We start from the raw sequence: 19486 nt of genomic DNA on the forward strand, positions 1-19486 counted from the left end.
TTCAAGATAAAATGTAATATACCAAATTCACTATTCTAGACACTGGGCCTTAAAGTTTCTATCCATCAATCACTCAGTGATATTTTCTGAATGCTTACTGTGTGCAGAGCACTGTACTAAGCACTTGGGAAAGCAGAGTTCAATAGAGTTGGTAGACACGATCCCGGCCCACAGTCTATTTCAAGCAAGATATGAAACTGATTTGAAAATTAGAGAAGGAGGGTGGCCCTATCTGCTTCTAAGTGCCATAATGTGGAATTTTTTTTAATACTTGATATTGGAATTCTCTGACTTCTACCCGAACACAAGTGTCTTTGGGGATGAGCGTTAGTCTAAGCACAGATTTCCACCCTTGAGTTGCCATAGTTGATTTGGCTGAGTCCATGTTGTGGCCTAAAACAGTTTTTCATTTTAGCCCTAGTCAGTGTTTTGGAACGGGGTTGGGAGGGGAGAGAATGAAGAATGTGTGTATGTCAGTGCCAAATTATCAGCAGGTGGACAGTGAGGGTCACATGATCCTGTGACTTAAAATAGATGAGGACAAGTCTGAAGCTGCATAAAATTGCGGGCTGGTCCCCTGATAGCTAACTTGTTGGCTCATGGGTGTCAAATGCAAGCCCTAGGAAATGATGACAGTAAACTAAGGCAGAAATCACCCCCACAAAATGTAGTAACCCTGACCAGGAATCCACCCAGTGTTGCTTTGAAGAAAAATATACCAAAAAACCCCTATCTGGCAGGTTGGCAATTTATCGGTGATTCGCATTCATGACATGAAAGGCATAGCCAAACTTTTGATAACTCAGGATAGGCAGGCCTGGATTATCCGTGAGCACTGGATTATCCATGAGCACCGATCATGAATAGAATATGCAGATTAGATATCAAATTGCAGGGCCTCATCAGATTTCCACTTGTTGGCTAAATGCTGAAACCAAACCCTTATATAATTATTTCAAGTGCTCGTCTGCATACTGTTGTTTATATATAGTGCTGTCTTTTTAAATGACTGATGGTACGTGTACAAGAAAAGTCTCCCCTGACCCTTACCAAGCCACTCTGAGTAGTCTACTCAGAAGTGGCTTATAATTATAATAATAATTGTGATATTAAGAGTTTACTATGTGCCAAGCACTGGACTAAACCCTGGAATATGTATAAGATAATCAGGTCAAGCACAGTCCCTTTATCACATGGGGCTCAGTCAGAGAGGGTCAAAGAGGGAGAGAGAACAGGCATTGAATCCACATTTTGCAGATGAGGAAATAGACAAAGAGAAGTTGAGGCAATCAATAGTATTTATTAAGCACTCTCTATGCTCAAAGTACTGTATTAAACACTTGGGAGAGTACGGTAGAGCGGAATTAGCAGACACGTTCCCTGCCCCTTATGAGCTTACTTGCCCAGGGTTACACAGCAGGCAGGTGGCATGGGTAAAGTCCCAGTAATGTGTGCTGAGGTTGCCGTTTCTGAACTATTCTGTTATTTCAGCCATCATGCAGTGTGTGCTGCTAGACAGTGGGGACTGGGAGAGAGAGTGTGGATGGCTGAACACAAACCACCACCACTACTGCAAAAATTACTGTGGTATCCAGTGTGTATGAACCCAACAAGTGTGGATAGGGGAGAGAAATGTGGTTCAGGGATAAGTGATAGGTCACTGGGGAAGAACTCTTCTTGGGCTTTAAATACCCAGAAGTATGTGCGAGTGTAGGTCTGTATATGATTCAAGCTGTGTGTGTGTGTGCGTGTGTAAGATTCAAACCCTCTGCCTGTCCTCGGCAGGAGTGGGTGTTAAAACCATCATGAACTTGAGAGATGACAAAGAAAAGGACTTGGAAACTCCCCTCATGAATGACTGACGGTTGGTCAAACTAATTCCTCTTTGAAACACACTATCAATCTTCTCACCTTCAAAGCCTTATTAAAATTACATCTCCTCCATGAGACCTTCCCTGACTAAGCCCCCATTTCCCCTACTCCCTCTCCCTCCTATGTCCCCTTGCACTTGGATTGCACCCTTCATTCACTCCACCCTCAGCCCCACAGCACTTTGTACATATCCGTAATTTATTTTAATGTCTTTCTCTCACTGTCGACTGTAAGCTCATTGTGGGCAGGGAACGTGACTACCAACTCTTTTATACTACACTCTCCCAAGTGCTTAGTATAGTGCTCTGCAACACAGTAAGCACTCAGTAAATTTGATGAATTGATTGCCAAAGTCATCTTAATCATGTGAAGGTGGGAGAAAGGATGAAGTGGTAGCTTGGTCTAGTGGAAAGAGCAGGGGCCTGGAAAACAGAACCTCTGTACCAACTACATATGCAAACTGTGCAACGAAACCTCTGGAATTGTTCAAATGCTGTTGCAGAAAGGTGACCAAAAAATAGTAATTAAAAACGGTTAGGGCGCTGACGTTTCAGTGGACTGGCACATGAAGTAAAGCACAGGCCTGCAGAAATTAATGACTCACAGTCCTTGGGTTAGAGAACATTATTTTCCACCCTTCCTTGCTATCCCTCTTTCCTTATCTTACCCATATTACCTGCTTCACCCCACTTAGCATTGTCTTCAGCAATTCTAGTACTGAAGACTGTGTACTAAGGCCAGATGCCAACCTCCTAGCTCTGTCCTGGTTACCCAATGAATTGCTAATTGAAAAAAAAATCTATCTACACATGACACAGTTCAAAATAGGTCTTTGCTTAGAGATTCTGTCACTGCCCAGTTTAGGTCTGGATCGTTCCTAGATATCCAATAAGGGAAAATGCTGATTTTAATTACTTTCATGTAGGAACAAAGATATCCATGAGCAGCTCCCCAGTTGCAGCATCAGACAAAGAAATCTTCATTGAATTTAAAAATAGTTTCCTCCTCATCCCCCAGCACAGTGATCATTTTCCCCAAAAAATGAAGCCACCGACATAGAACATGAAATATGAACCCTCCCCCCTACCCCTACCCAGCCTTCTCTTCCCCTCACAACTTCACCTGGTCTCTCTTTAATGCCATCTTGACCTCGTACAGATTCTCTCATCTCAAACTCGGGCAAACAACCATCCCAGATTTTCCCAAAGACTTTATACTCTTCAGGTTTTCCAGAACCAGGAAACCCTATGCCTCTCGGAGGTAATGACCTCACCTGGCAGCTTCTCTCTGGAGACTGTTCCGTATCAGAACTCCAAATACCAAAATGAAGGCCTGTGTGAAGAATCTAATATACAGCTTTTGTTTACCACCCCTTGCATTAAAAAAAAAATAACAAAAAGAGAAAGCTAAATGATTCTCTACTTTTCTGGCCTTCGGTGTTATACAACAGATAGGTATGTAGAATGTAAATGGAAGTGAAAGGCTTTCATTTAGAAATGTTTTGATTCCCTCTCCCGAAGTCCGGCAGACTTCTTAAACCAGGGCCCCCATTGGTCATCACAGCCCTGTTTTACTGAAAGCATATTTTGTGGACTAAGCCTCCATGATGATGGCTGGTCTTGCAAAGGCAGATGTCTAAAAGACTCCCATATGGTTCTCATAGACGTTGCAGTCTAGACTTTATTTAGTGACTTTTGTTCAGAATCTGTCTAGCAAAAGTTTATAGGAACTTTGGTTAAAAGTGAAAAAATATGTGTGTTCTGATCAGGTGAAAAAAACAAAAGGTGTGATTTCTTACCAGGGAGAGGGCCAGTGGAGAAATCTCTCTTCCCAGTGCCTGCTCTCTCCTCTCCCACAAAAGGTTTTAAAGGGACAGGACTTTCAGTGAACTTCAGCTAATCGATAAATTTGTACATTGTACGAAATTTTCAGGATAATCATTTTGGGTCCAGACTGACATGCTTTAGGTTGAAGTTTCTGACTCTTTCTTCAGGCTCATTTAGTTGGTCCTGGGAGCCCCTGTGCTTTTAGAACTGACTTCTATAAACATAGCATATCCCCAGAAATAGAAGGAAAAAAAGAACCCGAAGCTAGCCAGATAGATAACCTCAAAATGGCATTGTGTCTTTAAATGTCCTCCCCAGTCTCTTTAGGCAGAAAATTCCATTTCAGAGAGCCGTTTGGGGTACACTGACTAACTGGTAACCATTTAAAGACAGTCCAACATCTTTATAAAAAACACTACTTGTTTCAGGACCTGCCCAGAAATCGGCCTTTTGCTCCCTAGTAACAAGCTAACACAGCAATCCCTATCCGGGTTTGAATGCAACAGAAAAGAGAGCCTGGGAGAAGCAAAGAAAATGTGGGCCATTCTGTCTCTACCAATATCATAGCTTGGCTCTGCACTAAACATTTAATTGGGCTTAGTCACATATTTACTCATTGACATGGCAGCTAGCACAGCACACTGCCTTTCTGTTTGTTTTTGTCTGTTTGCTTTGAACTGGGAGGAGGGTGAGTGGGGGGAGAGAATAGAATTTGGGATGTGTGTCTGAGCTCCCCCTGCTGACGTTTCGTCTTAATCCTTGTACTTCTTAGTGACTGAGTATTCACGTTCTTTGAAAAATACAGAAAAGCTAGGGTACGTTTTATGGAGGGAGACTTACACTTTATATCATGTCACTGAGGTGATGGATTAAGTTGTCCTCAAAAGAAGAACTAATGAGTTGACAAGTGGTAGAGGCAGACTGACAAAGAAATACACAGTGCCGATAACGTTTTCTACTGGAATATGAGTACTTTCCGGCAGGTTGAATTTTCTATATGAGCCCTGATTCTTCAAAATAAAAAAGACATATCAGTAAGGGTATCACTTCTTCTCAGATATGGATGTTCCCAACCTAATTGTTCTCCTCAAGCACCTGGGACCTCCTTTTTCAATCTCCAATGGATCTTAACTCCATTTTAATTCGTTAAATTTTCAAACTATCCCTATATCTGTGATTTCAATTCATCCTAGAGCAGGGCGATTCATTTTGGCTGCCTTTTCTATTGTAGAGTTAAATTTTACAAATATAACAATATGAACCTGGGTCAATTCTCATGACACTGGCCTTCTGTTTCTTTCCCAGCTATTTTTCTTGCTCTGCCTTGAAGGCAGAAGGGCTATCTATGGCTAGCCCAAGGGACTGTTTTGCTTTTCTCAACCCAATCCCAGGAGCTAAACATCGGAGCACCTGAATAAAATAGATGAGGCTACAAGGAAGTTGGGTTGCCCAGTCCTGACCCTAAACCTCCAGAATAGTGATCAGGAGATGTTATATGACAGATGGAAAATGACCCAGAGGTCATTCCCATTGGCCCTGAAAGGAGACCGATTCTGAATTGGCTTAAAGAACAGAGTGGCTGTGGGGAAATTACTGAGGACTGGGTTTTAATCCTGGCTCTGCCCTTTGCCTGCTGTGTGAACTTGAGAAAGTCACTATTCTTCTCTGTGCTTCAGTTTAGTCATATATAAAGATGAAATTAAATCCATTCCTTCTCCCATTTAGCCTGTGAGCCAGCCCTGTCTAGGACAGAAACTGTCTGGTCTGATCACATTTTATCTACCCCTGTGTTTAGCGCAGTGCTTGGCACATAGTGAAAACTTAAATTCCACAATTATTATTATTATCATTATTAATCAATCAGTGATATTTAGTTAGTGCTTCCTATTTGCAGACCATTGTACTAAGCACTTTGGAGAATACAATACAACAGAATTAGCAGACACATTTCCTGCCCATAATGAGCTTACAGTCTAGAGGGGAGAAGCTCAAGCTGCTTATTTATTGTAACTCGGTACTTGGCCTGGAAGCCAGAAGGACCTGGGTTCTAATCCTAGTTTTGCCACCCGTCCACTCTGTGACCTTGGGTATGTCACCTAACCTCCCTATGCCTCAGCTCCCTTCTCTGTAAAAATGAGGATCAAGACCGTGAGCCCCATATGGGACAGGGACTGTGTCCAACTTGATTTGTCCATATCCTCCCCAGCTGCTTATTAAGTGCCTGGCTCCTAGCAAGTGCTTCACAAATGCCACAATGATTATATTGGGTTTTATCATTACAAGCAAAAACCCAATTTCTTGCCTCACAATAGATTTTGTCCATGGCCCTTTAAAAGGCTCTAATTCTGTGTAAAATGGTTTCTAGAAATGTAAAGCCAGGAAAATCATGTTTGAAAATTATCTTTCTCATAATCAGTCAATCAGTTGTCTTTATTAGATGCTTACTGTGTGCATAGCACTGTAGTAAGTGCTTGGAAGAGTACAATGTAACAATATAACATACACATTCTCTGCCCACCAACAGCTTAAGATAAATAAACAAATTACAATTACATACATAAGTGCTGTGGGGCTGAGCGAAGGGGGTGAATAAAGGGAGTGGGAGAAAAGAAAAAAAAGGGTTATGGAAAGCAATAACATAAGCAGATCTATTTTGTCCCTCTGGTGAAATCCCAGTCAGCTGTTCACTGGAGATGTCCAATTAAAAATGTATATGAAGTTGTGACTAAGTAAGAATTATATGCCACCACTTGGGACATAAATTGAGCTCAAATGAAGTGTAAGAAAGATTCCCCCAGTGTTATGTCCAAACAAAAGGGAAATGAAGTGTTTCCAGATCCAAAGCCCTCGTGTGGGAATCTCATCAGGCAAGTCTTCATCCTGTAGAATCATCTAGCTCCTAAATCAGAGCTCCTTGAGGTCAGGTATCTTGTCCACTAACTCTATTGTATAGTAGTCTCCCAAGTGCTCAGCAGAGTTCTCTGCTCATAGAAAGAACTCAGTAAATACTATTGGATTGATTGATACATGGTGAGTTAGTCCAATTTTCCCTGGGCCCTACATCTTTGGTTAAAAAGAAAACTTAAACGGGAGCATTAACTCTTTTGGGCCACTGAGCGAACAATAGTACATTGCTCCACACATCTTGCTCACTAAAGCTACTGCAATGCTTTAAAACAGTTCTGTAAGGGTCTGAAAGAGTTAACACTTACCCCAAAATGTCCAACTTCCTGCCTGAAAGAAAATGTAGGCCCTAGAAAAATTGGGCTCACTGTTTAGGAATATAAAGCATTTGTGTAATCAAAGCATTTTACAAATCCTTGATTATAAATCCCTCAGTTAGCCCAGGCATATTAATATCTCTAATTTATGGATGAGGAAAAAAATGGAGTTATAGATAACTTGCTCAATGTTACATGGCAGAGTCAGAATTCAAGAATTCTTTAGTCCCAGACTAATGCTCAGTCTAAGCTGCACTTGGCTATTTTCCTATTCCCCCAGGTATGTTGTTTGGAAAACAGCATGAGTATTTTTTACAGCTGCGTTTCCTGTCTTTTGGAAAGCAGATACTATATTCTGCAGTCATGAGATTTGCTGTATGGCTTTTGGTTCAAGGATTGCCAATGAAGGAACAATAAACTTAGTCATGAAGCAACTCGATGAAATCTTTCCCTCGTTATCAATCAGTCAGTGGTATTTGGTGTTAATTGAGTGTTTACTTTGTGCAGAACACTGTACTAAGTCCTTGGGATACTACAGTGTAATAGAATTAGTGAACACAATCCCTGCCATCAAGGATTCTCTCTGGCTGGGACACAGGGTTCGTAGAGCCTGGGGATGGTGCTTGGATCACTTCTGACCCTCAGGCACTAACTGTAGAAGAAAGGAAATGTAGTAAATACAAAGTGTTTCCACGTAATTATGCCCTGATCATCTGATGGCACCATGGGTGATTCTAAGGTTCCTCCACTTGGACATCCTGCTGTTTATAATAATAATTATTATTATTATTATTATTATTTCAGCCCTCACGCCTTCTACTCTTTCAGCCCTGAGGTCTTCATCCAAAACACAGCAGTCCTGACCTGCAGCCCCACTTTCTACTCCTGAATCCTGCCTTGGATTGTTCTCGTTTAGTGATGCACATGTTTATTGAATTGCCCCCAGTCACTTCTCTTGGCCTCCAGGCCCATCCCTGGTTTTGTCCCCTTGTAGGTTACAGATTCTACAGTAGATTGGAATATTAAACACTCACCTTTACATTACCCTTATAGCATGCAGTCTGGGTGGCCTAGCTTAGCACAGAAGCCACTGAATTAAAGGGACAGCTGTAATTTGAGCTTCTCACTCTGATTTTGGAATCACTGTGAGCGGTGGTAGAACAAGATCCCTTTGCCCCCCTAGTGGCACCTACCAATTGACTCTCTCGGGAAATCACACGGAGGTCAACATGTGTAAGGACCCCATCCCTGCCATCCCGACTGCAGCTAGCTGATCTTCCATCTTTCAACTTTCATTTGAAAACAGGCCCATGGCTCTCCTATAAGAATAGTAAACCCCCCACCTACATTGTTTCCGATAAAACCTAAGTGATGCAAGATGCTGCATTTCAATATAAAGAGCAACCTAATGAAACCCATCTCAAAGTCAAGCAACTGACTAGACTTGTTACAAAATAAACAATTTTGTTTTTGCACAAAATAAACTGTCTCCTGAAGTGGAGGGTCTTTAGAAACTGCTAGGGACAGAAACAAGCTAGAGACAGCATCACTGGAAAGGAGTGTTAAGATCCAATCTTAGCTCTCCTTCTAGGGTAGATGTTGGCAAGTGCTTCAGTCTTCTTTTGTTAGGAGAATTCACCTTGAACAAATGAGAATACCATTTGTGCTGATTTCAAGGATAATTTTGGATGGGGTCTACTTAGTTGTAGTTTTTAACTGGAAAATGCATTTCCCTAAAATAATGAATTTTAACTCCGGTTATTTACGGCATCTTGATTACCAAAAGTTTATGTTTGCTTTTAATTCCTCTTACCAGAAGCCAACATTAGGCATAGCTCAATATGTGAGGACTTCATCTATTTGGTGAAATGATTTAAAGGAAGTAGAGGTCTTATTTTTTTTTTCTTTGAATGAAGGTAGCCTGTGAGTCAGATTCTCCCAATTTCTAATTATTTTAATGGCCACCAGTTCACTCAGGTACCCTTGTCTATGATGGAATATTATTTTCTAATCAACTTGAATAGAACTTAGATTCCATAGCCATTCCATGTTTATATTTTCATCCCTTTTCCTTACCCTACTTCACTTAAGTTCAATTTAAGGCTCTATTTCTCACAATCTATAAACTGTGTTTCTGAATTCTTCTATTTTCCATATATCCTCATTGACCAGCCGGTACATTAAAGCAAGAAAATGGGTGATTCCACTATAGAAGCTATTCATATGATAATACTTTAATTGAAAATAGCTCTAAGTGATGAGGAAATGGCTCTTAATTTAGATTAAACTGGCAACTTTGATAGCCTAGTCAGTATTGCTAGATTTGGAGATTTGTTGAATTCAAGTCTTGTTCTTTCTCTGAATGAATGTTTCTTAGTTAAAGCCCACTACTTCCCCAGTAGTTTGTAAAATCGGCAAAGTCAGGGGTTTGTGTCATTTGCTCCTGCCTCACACAGTGCTCTTCACACAGTAGGTGTTCAGAATGGGGAACTCCACATCAGCAAGCTACCCAATCCAACTCAGCCCCGTGGTGGCCATGGTAACTTTGCAATGAGGCAGTTTGTGAGTACAGAGTAGCGGCAGGCGTACATCAAGTATGAGGGTAAAAAGTATCATCCAGGCAGCTCTCTAAAGTAATAAATGTTGTTGATGATGCTGACGATTCCATTAAAGTGGTAGGAACTTTACCCCACACAGAATCGAGTGAAGATTTTTTATACTGGGAAAGGTCTGGTCCTTTGCCTGATAAGGCTGTTGAGGTTTCCAATTGGGATATTGGTTGCAAATTGCCACCGTCCCTGGTTCCTCCCCCTTTCCCAGGGGGGTATCTGCATGTGCATGTTTATCTTTTACTGTCTGTTTTGTCCGTGGTATTCCTACTTGTCTGTTTACCCTTGTTTTTCTCTCTTTCTAGCCGGAGACCACCTCCGTCACCAACTCGTCCTACTATAATCCGTCCATTAGAATCCTCTCTCTTAGACTAAGTGAAGTTCTGGCATGACAACTAACAAATTGTATGAAAGCAACTCATTTGATAACTGTTGCAATAAGCCATGAGTAGTCGCATGTGTGGACATCTGTAGGCAAGTAACCAGCTTAACTAATATACTCGTCATCCGTTCTGCATTGCCTGTAGCATCTCAGATATTTGGGGAAGGTCTACATTGCATTGACTCCCTTTATAAACTGTGTTCACCGGGGTATACTTCTGACCCTGAACAATGAAGTGAGAGCTTTCAGGAGGGGTTGGCTGCCTGCTAGATTTCATTTGAGACGTAGTCTCCGGCTCAGATTCGTGCTCCGGAGATTCCTTGAGGCTGATGGCTTCCCTTCCTGCTGCCATGTGTACACTCTGATCTCCAACGCTTTCAGCTTGGTTTATGGTGCTGCACAGAGGCAATTTCAGAAGAGTCAGAGTTGGGGAAGGAAGTTGAGGTTGGCAAGATGGCCAAGGCAGGTCTCCCTCCAAGCACACCCCACAGTGGGCTGGCCGAGTGGATTCAGACCCCTGGGGGTCTGCTGGGGGTCTGCAACAGTCACTCCTTTCACCCAATTATTATAACAACTGTGGTTCGCTTGGTCAGATTTCAGAACCACTCATTTGAGGCATCAGATCACCTATTGAAGGAATTCTGACCTAATGGGGAAAACCAACATTATGCAGTACACACTGCTTCCCTCAAATTGCAGACAGGCAGAAAGAGGCCAAGTTATCTCTCATCAAAATGGCAGCTTGCTCTGTCATCGTACATGTCGATGTCCTCGTCACCCCTCCACCCCCTTTCCTGGACCTGCTGCAAGTGACTTTCACTAGCATTCCTTCCAGGAGAAGTTGTGAAAATCAGTGAGGCTGCTAGCTAACACAAGACTAAGATTTCAACAGTAGGATGAGCTTTTTCTTCCATTGGTTTCTTCTGTTTCCTGTCCCTTTCTGTTGTCCAACTGTGAATCAGTAATCATCTGAGTGAGGTTATGGCAGTTCATTTTCAGAGTTTAAAGCAGAAGCAAGGTACTTCATCTAAGTTGCTCTGAGATGATAAATATTTAATTCTGGTACTGGCATGGTTTTTGGTATGCCGGGAGATGAGACGAGTGGAGAGACCTTCCCAGTCTCTTTATCTCAGCAAAATGAAATGTCTCTTTTAACTCACCAAGATTTCACTTCACAGTTAATATCCATGCTTTGGTAGGACCAACTGTTCATCCCTGTGAACATTCATCTGTGAACAGATCATTCAATATTTTGCTTTCTAGATTTCTGTCATTTGGTTGGCTGTTATGTTTTGCCCCTTCCAACTGTTAAATTTTAAGTCACCGACACCATTTCTAAGTAAGATTCTTCAGCTTTGTGGGACCGAGAGGCAGGGCCTGTCCCTTCCAACTGTTAAATTTTAAGCCACAGACACCGTTTCTAAATAAGATTCCTAAGTTTTGTGGGACCCAGAGGCGGGGCCTGTCAGTGTGAGATGTAGTGGAACAAGGGTAAAATGCACTGATTTTGCATATGCACTTATATGCCATTTGCAGTGCTCCAGGGTCCTGAGATTCTGGTCAACAGGCCTGGTCATTTAAACCCAATCAAGATGGCCTTGGAGCATTTGGGCAGGAAATCACACTATCCCCATAGAGTTTTTGGGGTTTTTTTAAATAAAACAGCTTCTAATATTTATCAAAGTACCTACTGAACTGTCCATTCTTGAGACTAAGCTCTTTGCTCCCCAGCCCCAAGTGATCGGTTTATGCCATTATGGGAGAAACCACAAGCCAGGAGGAATGTTGTCTGGCTAAGTAGTCCCAGGCAGCAGTTTAAGCATCCGTCTGAATCAGGTCCCAAGACCCTACTTCATACTGTATAGAAGTAAATCAGATTTCTCCAGTCGAAAACTTCGGAAGCGGCATGCGTGATTTGTATGTTACTTAACTTTAAGTTCCTGTATAGTTGATGCCCAATGTAGACACCTAGAGAGCATCAAGTAAATAGCGATACCACCGTAAGGCCATTGTAAAACGAGAAATTGTCGCAGCCAGTGGCGTTGGGGGTCTCTTTTCTAAATGGTCAGAGCTTATTTGAAGAATTAGTAAGAACATCTTTAAAAGCAGAGGCATTTCCCTTTTTAAGTTCCAGATATTTAGTTTTGATTTACTGTAAAACGCAGAGGCATCACTGTTGTGATTCTCAGTGGATAAAACAAGAGGGATCGTGTGTCACGGATTAATCGACGCTCCCATTTCTCAATTCATATTCTTATTGAAAAAACTTATCTCTGTGAAAATGGCAGATATGCAGGCTCTGCCTTAAAATTACTCTTAGGTAACTGAAAAATGTTAGGTCTCGAGCAGATCAAAATCAGAAGGACACATCCCTCCCAGCCCCTGCCCCCGATGCCCAGTAAAGTCTTTTCCTATAAACCCAGTCTTTAGGATTCCCTGAGGTCTTTCCCCTTTCTTTCAAAGGCAGCTGGCAGATTTTGCTCTAGGGGGTTGGCTTTGTGCTAAAAGCGGTTTTGAATTTTGCCATATTATAAAAATTTCCTTCTGTTCAAGGAAAATATTGTGGATAACCACTGGAGTGTTTCGAGATCGGCACAAACCATGGTGGAGAAAATTGGGGATCTTTTTCAAATGTCTTTCCACTGATCTTGTGTAGTCATAAACAGTGCATTTGTCATCTTCGGCTTTTGCGCCCAGATTATAGCCCCGCAGTTAAACCATACACCATAGTTGTCTCCCTTTTGGGTACATTTTTGTTTCTTTCACTTCTAAGATGTTTCTAATAGAACCCAACCACCTCTGAAGTTTTGGCAGATAAGTGGTGGAGATTATTCCAAGGATGCTGCTATTCACTGAACTGCTGTAAGCAGTGTTGTTACTTTATTCCCTTTGCCCAAAGGGTTCTTATTTTGGAAAGGGAGAAGCTACTGTGACTAGCATAGTCAAAACTTACAAGGATTCCAGTTTTGAGGTGCAAAAATTATGTACACCAGATTTAGAGAAGGGAACACTTTTGTTGAGCACTCCCAGATGTCCATCACTTTAGATCTACTCCTCTGAATCGCTTCCATCTCAGCCAACCATTCTCTGATGGTGTCACTGCTGCATATAAAATTCCTCGTGCCTCGTTCAACTACCCAGACATCAGATGTTACTTTCAGAATTGAGACATAAATAAACTGATCCGCCCATGAATACTGGCAGGGCAAACTTTTTTTTATTGCCGCCTATAGGCTCCTCCGACCCACAGGAACAACTTATTTATATGCGGATGAGAATGATTTGAAGTTACCATCATGCATTTCTAAAAACCCACTGAGATTTCCCTTCTGGGCTTTGCTTTTAACTAGAGCTAGGTAACAGAGTTAGATGATAGGACCTGATTATGAACTCATTTCCTAGGTATTGAGTGGAGGGGATTGCCAATCTGAGCAGCCTATCATGCTTTAAAATGGAATTTTTTTTTCCCCGTATTTGAGTACCAACCTTCTGAATTCAAAGAGTAAGCAGAGTTAAGTGGATTTCATTTTATTGGCCTTTGTGTAGACTTTAGCCATAACTCTCCGATACGAAATGGGACCTACTACCAGTATGTTATAAATGTTGATGTTTTGTATGTGCAGAAACATTTTTCTATGCATGTGTGATGATGTAGTATGAACTGGGTAATATTTATGTAAGTACATGTGTTTTGTGTGCTTTTAAATTGGTAGGTAGTGTGTAAAACAGTTGATGAAATGCCTCCAGCATGAGTATGGTAAAATGTGTGTATATGTGTGTATATATGTATATGTAGGTGTGTACATATCTATATATATATATACATGTGTTTAGTCCTGTTGTGATAATTATCTTTCAAAAACTGTGCTAATGTAAAAGTTGGCTATGAAGGATCTGTAGTATTTTATGGCAGTTGTCATCAGGTAGTGAGCCATTTCTCGAAAAACCATATAGATCGGCAGTCTTCAAACACCTGTTGCTCCAGACTCTGTTCTTTTGTGTACAGTGTTCTCAGAACAAGAATGGCACTGATGAACTCTAGGCCTGGGGGAAGACTGAATAAGGCATCACAGCCCTTGTTTCTGAATGTTGAATCTCTACGAGTGATATCTAAGAAAAGGCAGCCTTTCCCAACTGGGTGTGCATTTGCTAACATCTTCAGATACCAGTCTAGCTCACTGAGCTGGGACTTACGAAGTTAAGGCGGAGTTCAAGTTGATTTTTCTTTCTGAGAATGAAGAAGAACAAAATGGAGGCAGGGGAGAGGAGAGTGGCCAAATTTTTTACTCTTCCGGGTGAGAACCTGCAGTGAGGGGAAATCCTTGCGTAATCAGCTTCGGACCTTTATGATTTGTCTGCTAATAATCCACTTGATTAAGTTAGGCATCTGGGGTTCTTATTTAAGAATAAGCAGGAACTTCTTTGGAACTTCCTGAAAACAGCATCTTAAGTTGAAATGTTGCATTTTTCTTATGGGAATAACGTTATGAATGGGGGATTGGTTCTAAAACACAGGTTGGGACACCCTTTATTTTTAATCAAAACACCCGGAATAGTGCATCCAATTATAGACAATAGACCTTCATTAATTACTCATGTTGAGCGAGAGAGGTTCCATGACAGAATAGCCCACTTTTACTTCACTGATGAAGTAAATTGAGGGTGAATAATGTCATCTTTTGTCCAGGTGAGCATACTGTGGCCTTCCCTGGGAAAAGATCATTTAAACCTTTGCCCCATGGTGACCTGGTTGTTCTCTCAGCATGGAGATACATATACCTTGAGCGGGTCTGAATTTTCAACCTTGATGAGCCTAAATGAGCCGGTTTCAGGAATAGATAGGGACTTGATAAATGTCTTCAGATGATGATTAGTGAATTTAGAGAAAAGACAGCATATTCTCCAGGTCATTCAACTACATTCTCACTATCTGGTCTTTGCCCTCTTCCACTTGAGTCTCTAATGCCATGTTTAAGCATATTTGCCTTTTGGATACTTCCTCATTCTTCGTTGCTGATTTTTTAAAGCACTAAGCTTTGTATAATGCCTTTAAAATTGTGCTGATGCAGTGGATGAAGTGTGTGTCGTCGTATGTGTGAGTGTGAGAGAGCAGATTTGGTCTCAGATCTTCATTTAAGATTGTGTGGAGGCAATGGGTGAACTGTGCGGTCACTTGCGAACGAGTGAGAGAGCGAGAGAGATGTCAAGTCAAAGATTCTTCTTTTGTATTAAGATTTGATCATACTGGTGAATTGGTGAGACTTCTCATCTCCAGTCTGAAGTCTCACCCAAGACCGGCCTCTGTTTTTGTCGATTTGTTTTTGTTGTAAACCTTTATCCTGGAATCTTTACACTGTGCTCTCTGTGTAATGCAACAGAACAGTTTCCTTTCATAAATGGATATTACTCTGCCTGTCTTCCCTCTTGCTTTGTCTGCAGGCGATCTGATAAGAACGGCTCCTCCTGTCCAGAGAGTCCACCACTGTTGCGTGAATTGTGATCTGTTCCGTGTTACCAGCCTGTGTTTGGCTTGCCTTTCTGTGCTTTATTTCTCTCTCCTTTCCAGAATGATCAAAACTTCCTCCTTTTTTTTCTTTTTATAAAGAGCTGTGCTCAGATTTTATCTCCATTTTGTCCTCTCTGTTGATCCCCTAATGAAAATGAGCCCAAATACAACTGAATTGATATATGGACACTGTAGATGGATTTTTTTTTTTTGAAGAAAGTTCCTGAAGCCTGTGTCATTCTTGAAGTCCGAACGCACCTATTGTGAAAATGTTAAGCTGTATTTCTGAACTTGAAATAAAGTACAATTGAAGGACTACTCTGTTCTTCATTCTTGTACAGATTTGAGCTGTGTTCCCTGCCTTTCAAATGAGATCTGAGCTTTCCCCAGGCCGTAATTCTGGAGGCCTTTGATTCTTTTTTCATTTTCTTTTAAAGAGCTTAAGTTCTGGAAGTACTAATCAGGAACAACCAGAAAGGTGAGAGTTTTGATTTTCCTTAGGATCATGGATTTTTAGCTAGAGTGATCTAAAAAGCATTACATAAGATAGAATCAAAAGAGAGGGAGAAAGGTCAAGTGAGCTGCTGGTACTAATGGAAGAACCCACTGCTGACAGGTTGTGAGGAAGAGCATTAGGATTGTAGAAAAATTTAATACGCTGTTCTGTAATGTGAAAGTTACATTCCTGATGAACCCTACATTGAGCAACCGGGTTTTGCAGTGTAGACGCCTTGAATGATACTGCACATGTGCATCCAAATATTTCTTCAGACATCTTATTGTGTTCTATATAGATAGATACATGTTTAAAGAAGCTCTCCCAATTCTCTCCCAGCATTCTGTGCCAAGCACATAGTGAAAATATGCATTATGGAAGAGATGAATGTCTCTTACACCTACCTAAGAGCTTTTGGAAGGTTAAGCCGAAGAATGACTAGAAAACAGCAACAAAAATTGGAAAGGAGGGTGGGAGAAAGGGGGTTTCCACAAATGCCCACTCATTTGGAAGACCCTACTCCCAGCTCTGCCATTTGTCTGCTGCATGACCTTGGGCAAGTCACTTACCTTCTCTGTGCCTCAGTTGCCATATCTTTAAAATTCATTCAATAGTATTTATTGAGCGCTTACTATGTGCAGAGCACTGTACTAAGCGCTTGGAATGTACAAATCGGCAACAGATAGAGACAGTCCCTGCCCATTGACGGGCTTACAGTCTAATCTTTAAAATGGGGATTATGACTGTGAACCCCACATGGGAAATGGACCGAGTCCAACCTAATTAGCTTGCATCTACCCCAGCACTTTAATACAGTGCTTGGCACACAGTAAGCACTTAACAAATGCCATTAAAAAAAAGGACAGTCTCTCACATAGATTAACACTGTTGCGTGAATTCATGCTGTGACCAATCTTACACCAGAGCCCTGGGTCTGGACCAGGATGGGGGTATCCTGGATATATCTCTCTTTCTCTTTTGCTGGTGGGCACGCCCACAAACACACACACACACACACACACAAAACACACACCATTTTAGGACCTCTTTGAACTGGTGACTAGGCTCACCAGCAAGCATGATTGTGTTCCACATCCCACTTTAACTACTCTATTAACTGCAGTGTGCGTGTGTGTCGGGGGGCAGCAGGGTGGAGGGTGACCCAGTAAAGTCTCTAGGTTTCTGGCGTGAATTTCAAAAATGAATCTTTTTTTCAAGAAGTTTTAGGAGGCCAAAACCCAAATTAAACAAGGACCAAAAAGTGGACGAGATGCCCAGTTAAGTGAGGTAGTGAGAGTGTTCAGCTTTGATAGCCGTCAACTACAGGGAATTCCGTATTTGATTACTAGACTATGAAAGATGTTGAGAGTTTTTCAGAGTTCTTATTAAGCCCGAATCTCCTGGGGCCTAGATTTACAACTTAATAGGCATTTAGGGATGTACATTAATTCTTTCAGGCCACTAGAGGCTGTTCAATGCATTGCGTCATTATAATAATTATGGTATTTGTTAAGCGCTTAGCTGTGTGCCAGGCACTGTGCTAAGCGCTGGGGTGGATACAAGCAGAGCAGTTCAGACACAGTCCCTGTCATTATAAGCATTATAAGCGGCAATACACTAAAAAGTGTGGCCTGAAGGAGTTAATGTTCCTCCCAAAGAGTCTAACTTTAATATCAGGGAGTAAAGTTAGGCCCTGGGAGAATTGGGTAACCAGGCTGTATCCAGAAGTCTAATCAGACAGTTTGCCCCAAAAAAAGACTTGGGAGAAGACTGTGGGGGGAAGAAATGGCCAAACCAAAATGTGAAAAAGTAAGGATACAAATCACAGGCTAAAACCCTGCCCTACTAGGTGATGTGAAACATATCTTTGATAGAGTTTGGGAGTGAGGGTGACGGAGAAAGCATATAGAAAAAACATTAGCTACTCAAATTCAGTAGTGGTAAACTTAATGACTCTGTCCTAGAGAAGGCTTGTAAATGAATTAGTGGGGAAATAAGCAGCATTTGCTCAGACTTATTTCTGTACCTTCTGATCAAGATATATTTTCAACTATTTATGGATTCACTCACCAGTAAAGCTCAAAGCCACATACTGCTTTAGCCCCTATTAGCAGCAGATTCTTTCAGCTCCATGGACTTGTTGCTGGTATAATAGCTCACTTCCCCATCCTGCTGAGGGGATTAAAGTGCTCTCAAGCTCCATGAAGACTCAAGAAATGGTTTCTGCTTACCAAGGTTGCAATAAATCTGGTGCACCTTGACAGGAATTTAATTATGCTTTCTTCATCAAAACACCAGGGATACTGACTTTCAGGGGTCTGTGAAATTAAATGGCCTGCAGACCCCCTACAGTTGAAAAGTATGAAGCAATATCAAGCTCTTCAACATTTTAACAGAAGAGAAAGCTCACCTCATAAAACCAGCACCAACCGCCCTGAACAGAAGTGTGTTTGAGAAAGAAAGACAGCCTTAACCGATGAGAGTGGCCAGGCCATTTTGATTCTGTCAGTAATCGATTTTACTGGGGAGGATTTGGGAGGTGAAGATGGTGGTGGCTGGATTGAATCTCCACAGCGGTGGAAGAAAGACGTTCCCTCAGATATCTCTACATGGGCAGCTCCCAAAATCCAGTAGTCTCTACGCTGGCTAGAATGAGGAAATGAGAAGTCATCTGTGATGCCGAGAGGTTTACCGAGGAAATGAGAAGTCATTTGTGATGCCGAGAGGTTTACTGAAGGTCACTCAGCCCCTCTCCAAGACAAGATTAGGCCCAGGCTACCCTATGCGGATCTGCCTCTTCCAAGGAGTTGCTGGCGGTGAGTGGATGAGAGTCAGGACACTCAGGGGCCACCATGAATGGGCAGGAATCCCAGTGCGGCCACAAATAGCTCCCACCTCAGGGCCTGCTTTGAACAGAGGAGATCTGAGGGAAAGGACAAAGGTGTCCTTTGCCTTAGTTGTCAAGACAGCATGCTGTCCCCACAGCTGAACACACTACCACCAAACCTCCTCTTTTATAGTTGTCTCAGTTCTCGTGCCCTGGAGTGGACCTGCTGGCGACTGAAGATTATTCCACATCCCCACTTGGTTATTTTCTCATCCGTCGCCCCTCAGGGTCTGAATGTTGAGATGGCCTTTGGCCGAGCACTGATCGTAGCTGGGGAAGTTTTGTGGGGCCTGATACAAAACATTTGCTAAGCTTCGCCCGACTCCCTCTTCCTCTCGCATGCTTGTGCCTGACTTCAATTTGACCCAGTGTAGCGGGATGTGTTTGCATGTTACCGTTCGAATGTGTTTTATTATTTAAACATTGTTTTCTTCCTCTGCATCTGTGTTTTTCTTTTTGTTGGTTTTGTTTTTCCTTCAGGCGACCCCCTCCTGCAATTCCAGGACGGCCATCTTAACCCCCACCACTCAGTCTCCTTTTGTAGCCACAGCGTTGGTATTAGCGGTGTCCAAACTACCTTTAATTTGCACTATATGCCACATGTACATACAAAGTTTTTATTTTTGATCTATGTCTATAATAAAAACCAAAGTTTATTCTGTGTAAATAAAGAAAACCTGCCCTTTT

General features: G+C 41.9%; 1 protein-coding gene across 7 annotated transcripts in view; it reads left to right on the forward strand.

Moving 5' to 3' along the window:
- Positions 1–19486, forward strand: part of DNM3 (dynamin 3) — a 328780-nt gene extending 309294 nt beyond the window's left edge. For 5 of the 7 annotated variants that reach the window (XM_029081391.2, XM_029081393.2, XM_029081394.2 and 2 more), the window contains one exon: positions 9834–15754. In XM_029081391.2, coding sequence (XP_028937224.1) covers positions 9834–9903 — 70 coding nt within the window. In that variant the 3' untranslated portion in view covers positions 9904–15754. Of the gene's footprint in view, positions 1–9833; positions 15755–19279 lie in introns of those variants that run through there. The other 2 variants (XM_029081396.2, XM_029081392.2) reach the window with 2 other exon arrangements.

Source organism: Ornithorhynchus anatinus, chromosome 16 (genome assembly GCF_004115215.2).
Source record: "Ornithorhynchus anatinus isolate Pmale09 chromosome 16, mOrnAna1.pri.v4, whole genome shotgun sequence".
Classification (NCBI taxonomy): Eukaryota; Metazoa; Chordata; class Mammalia; order Monotremata; family Ornithorhynchidae; genus Ornithorhynchus; species Ornithorhynchus anatinus.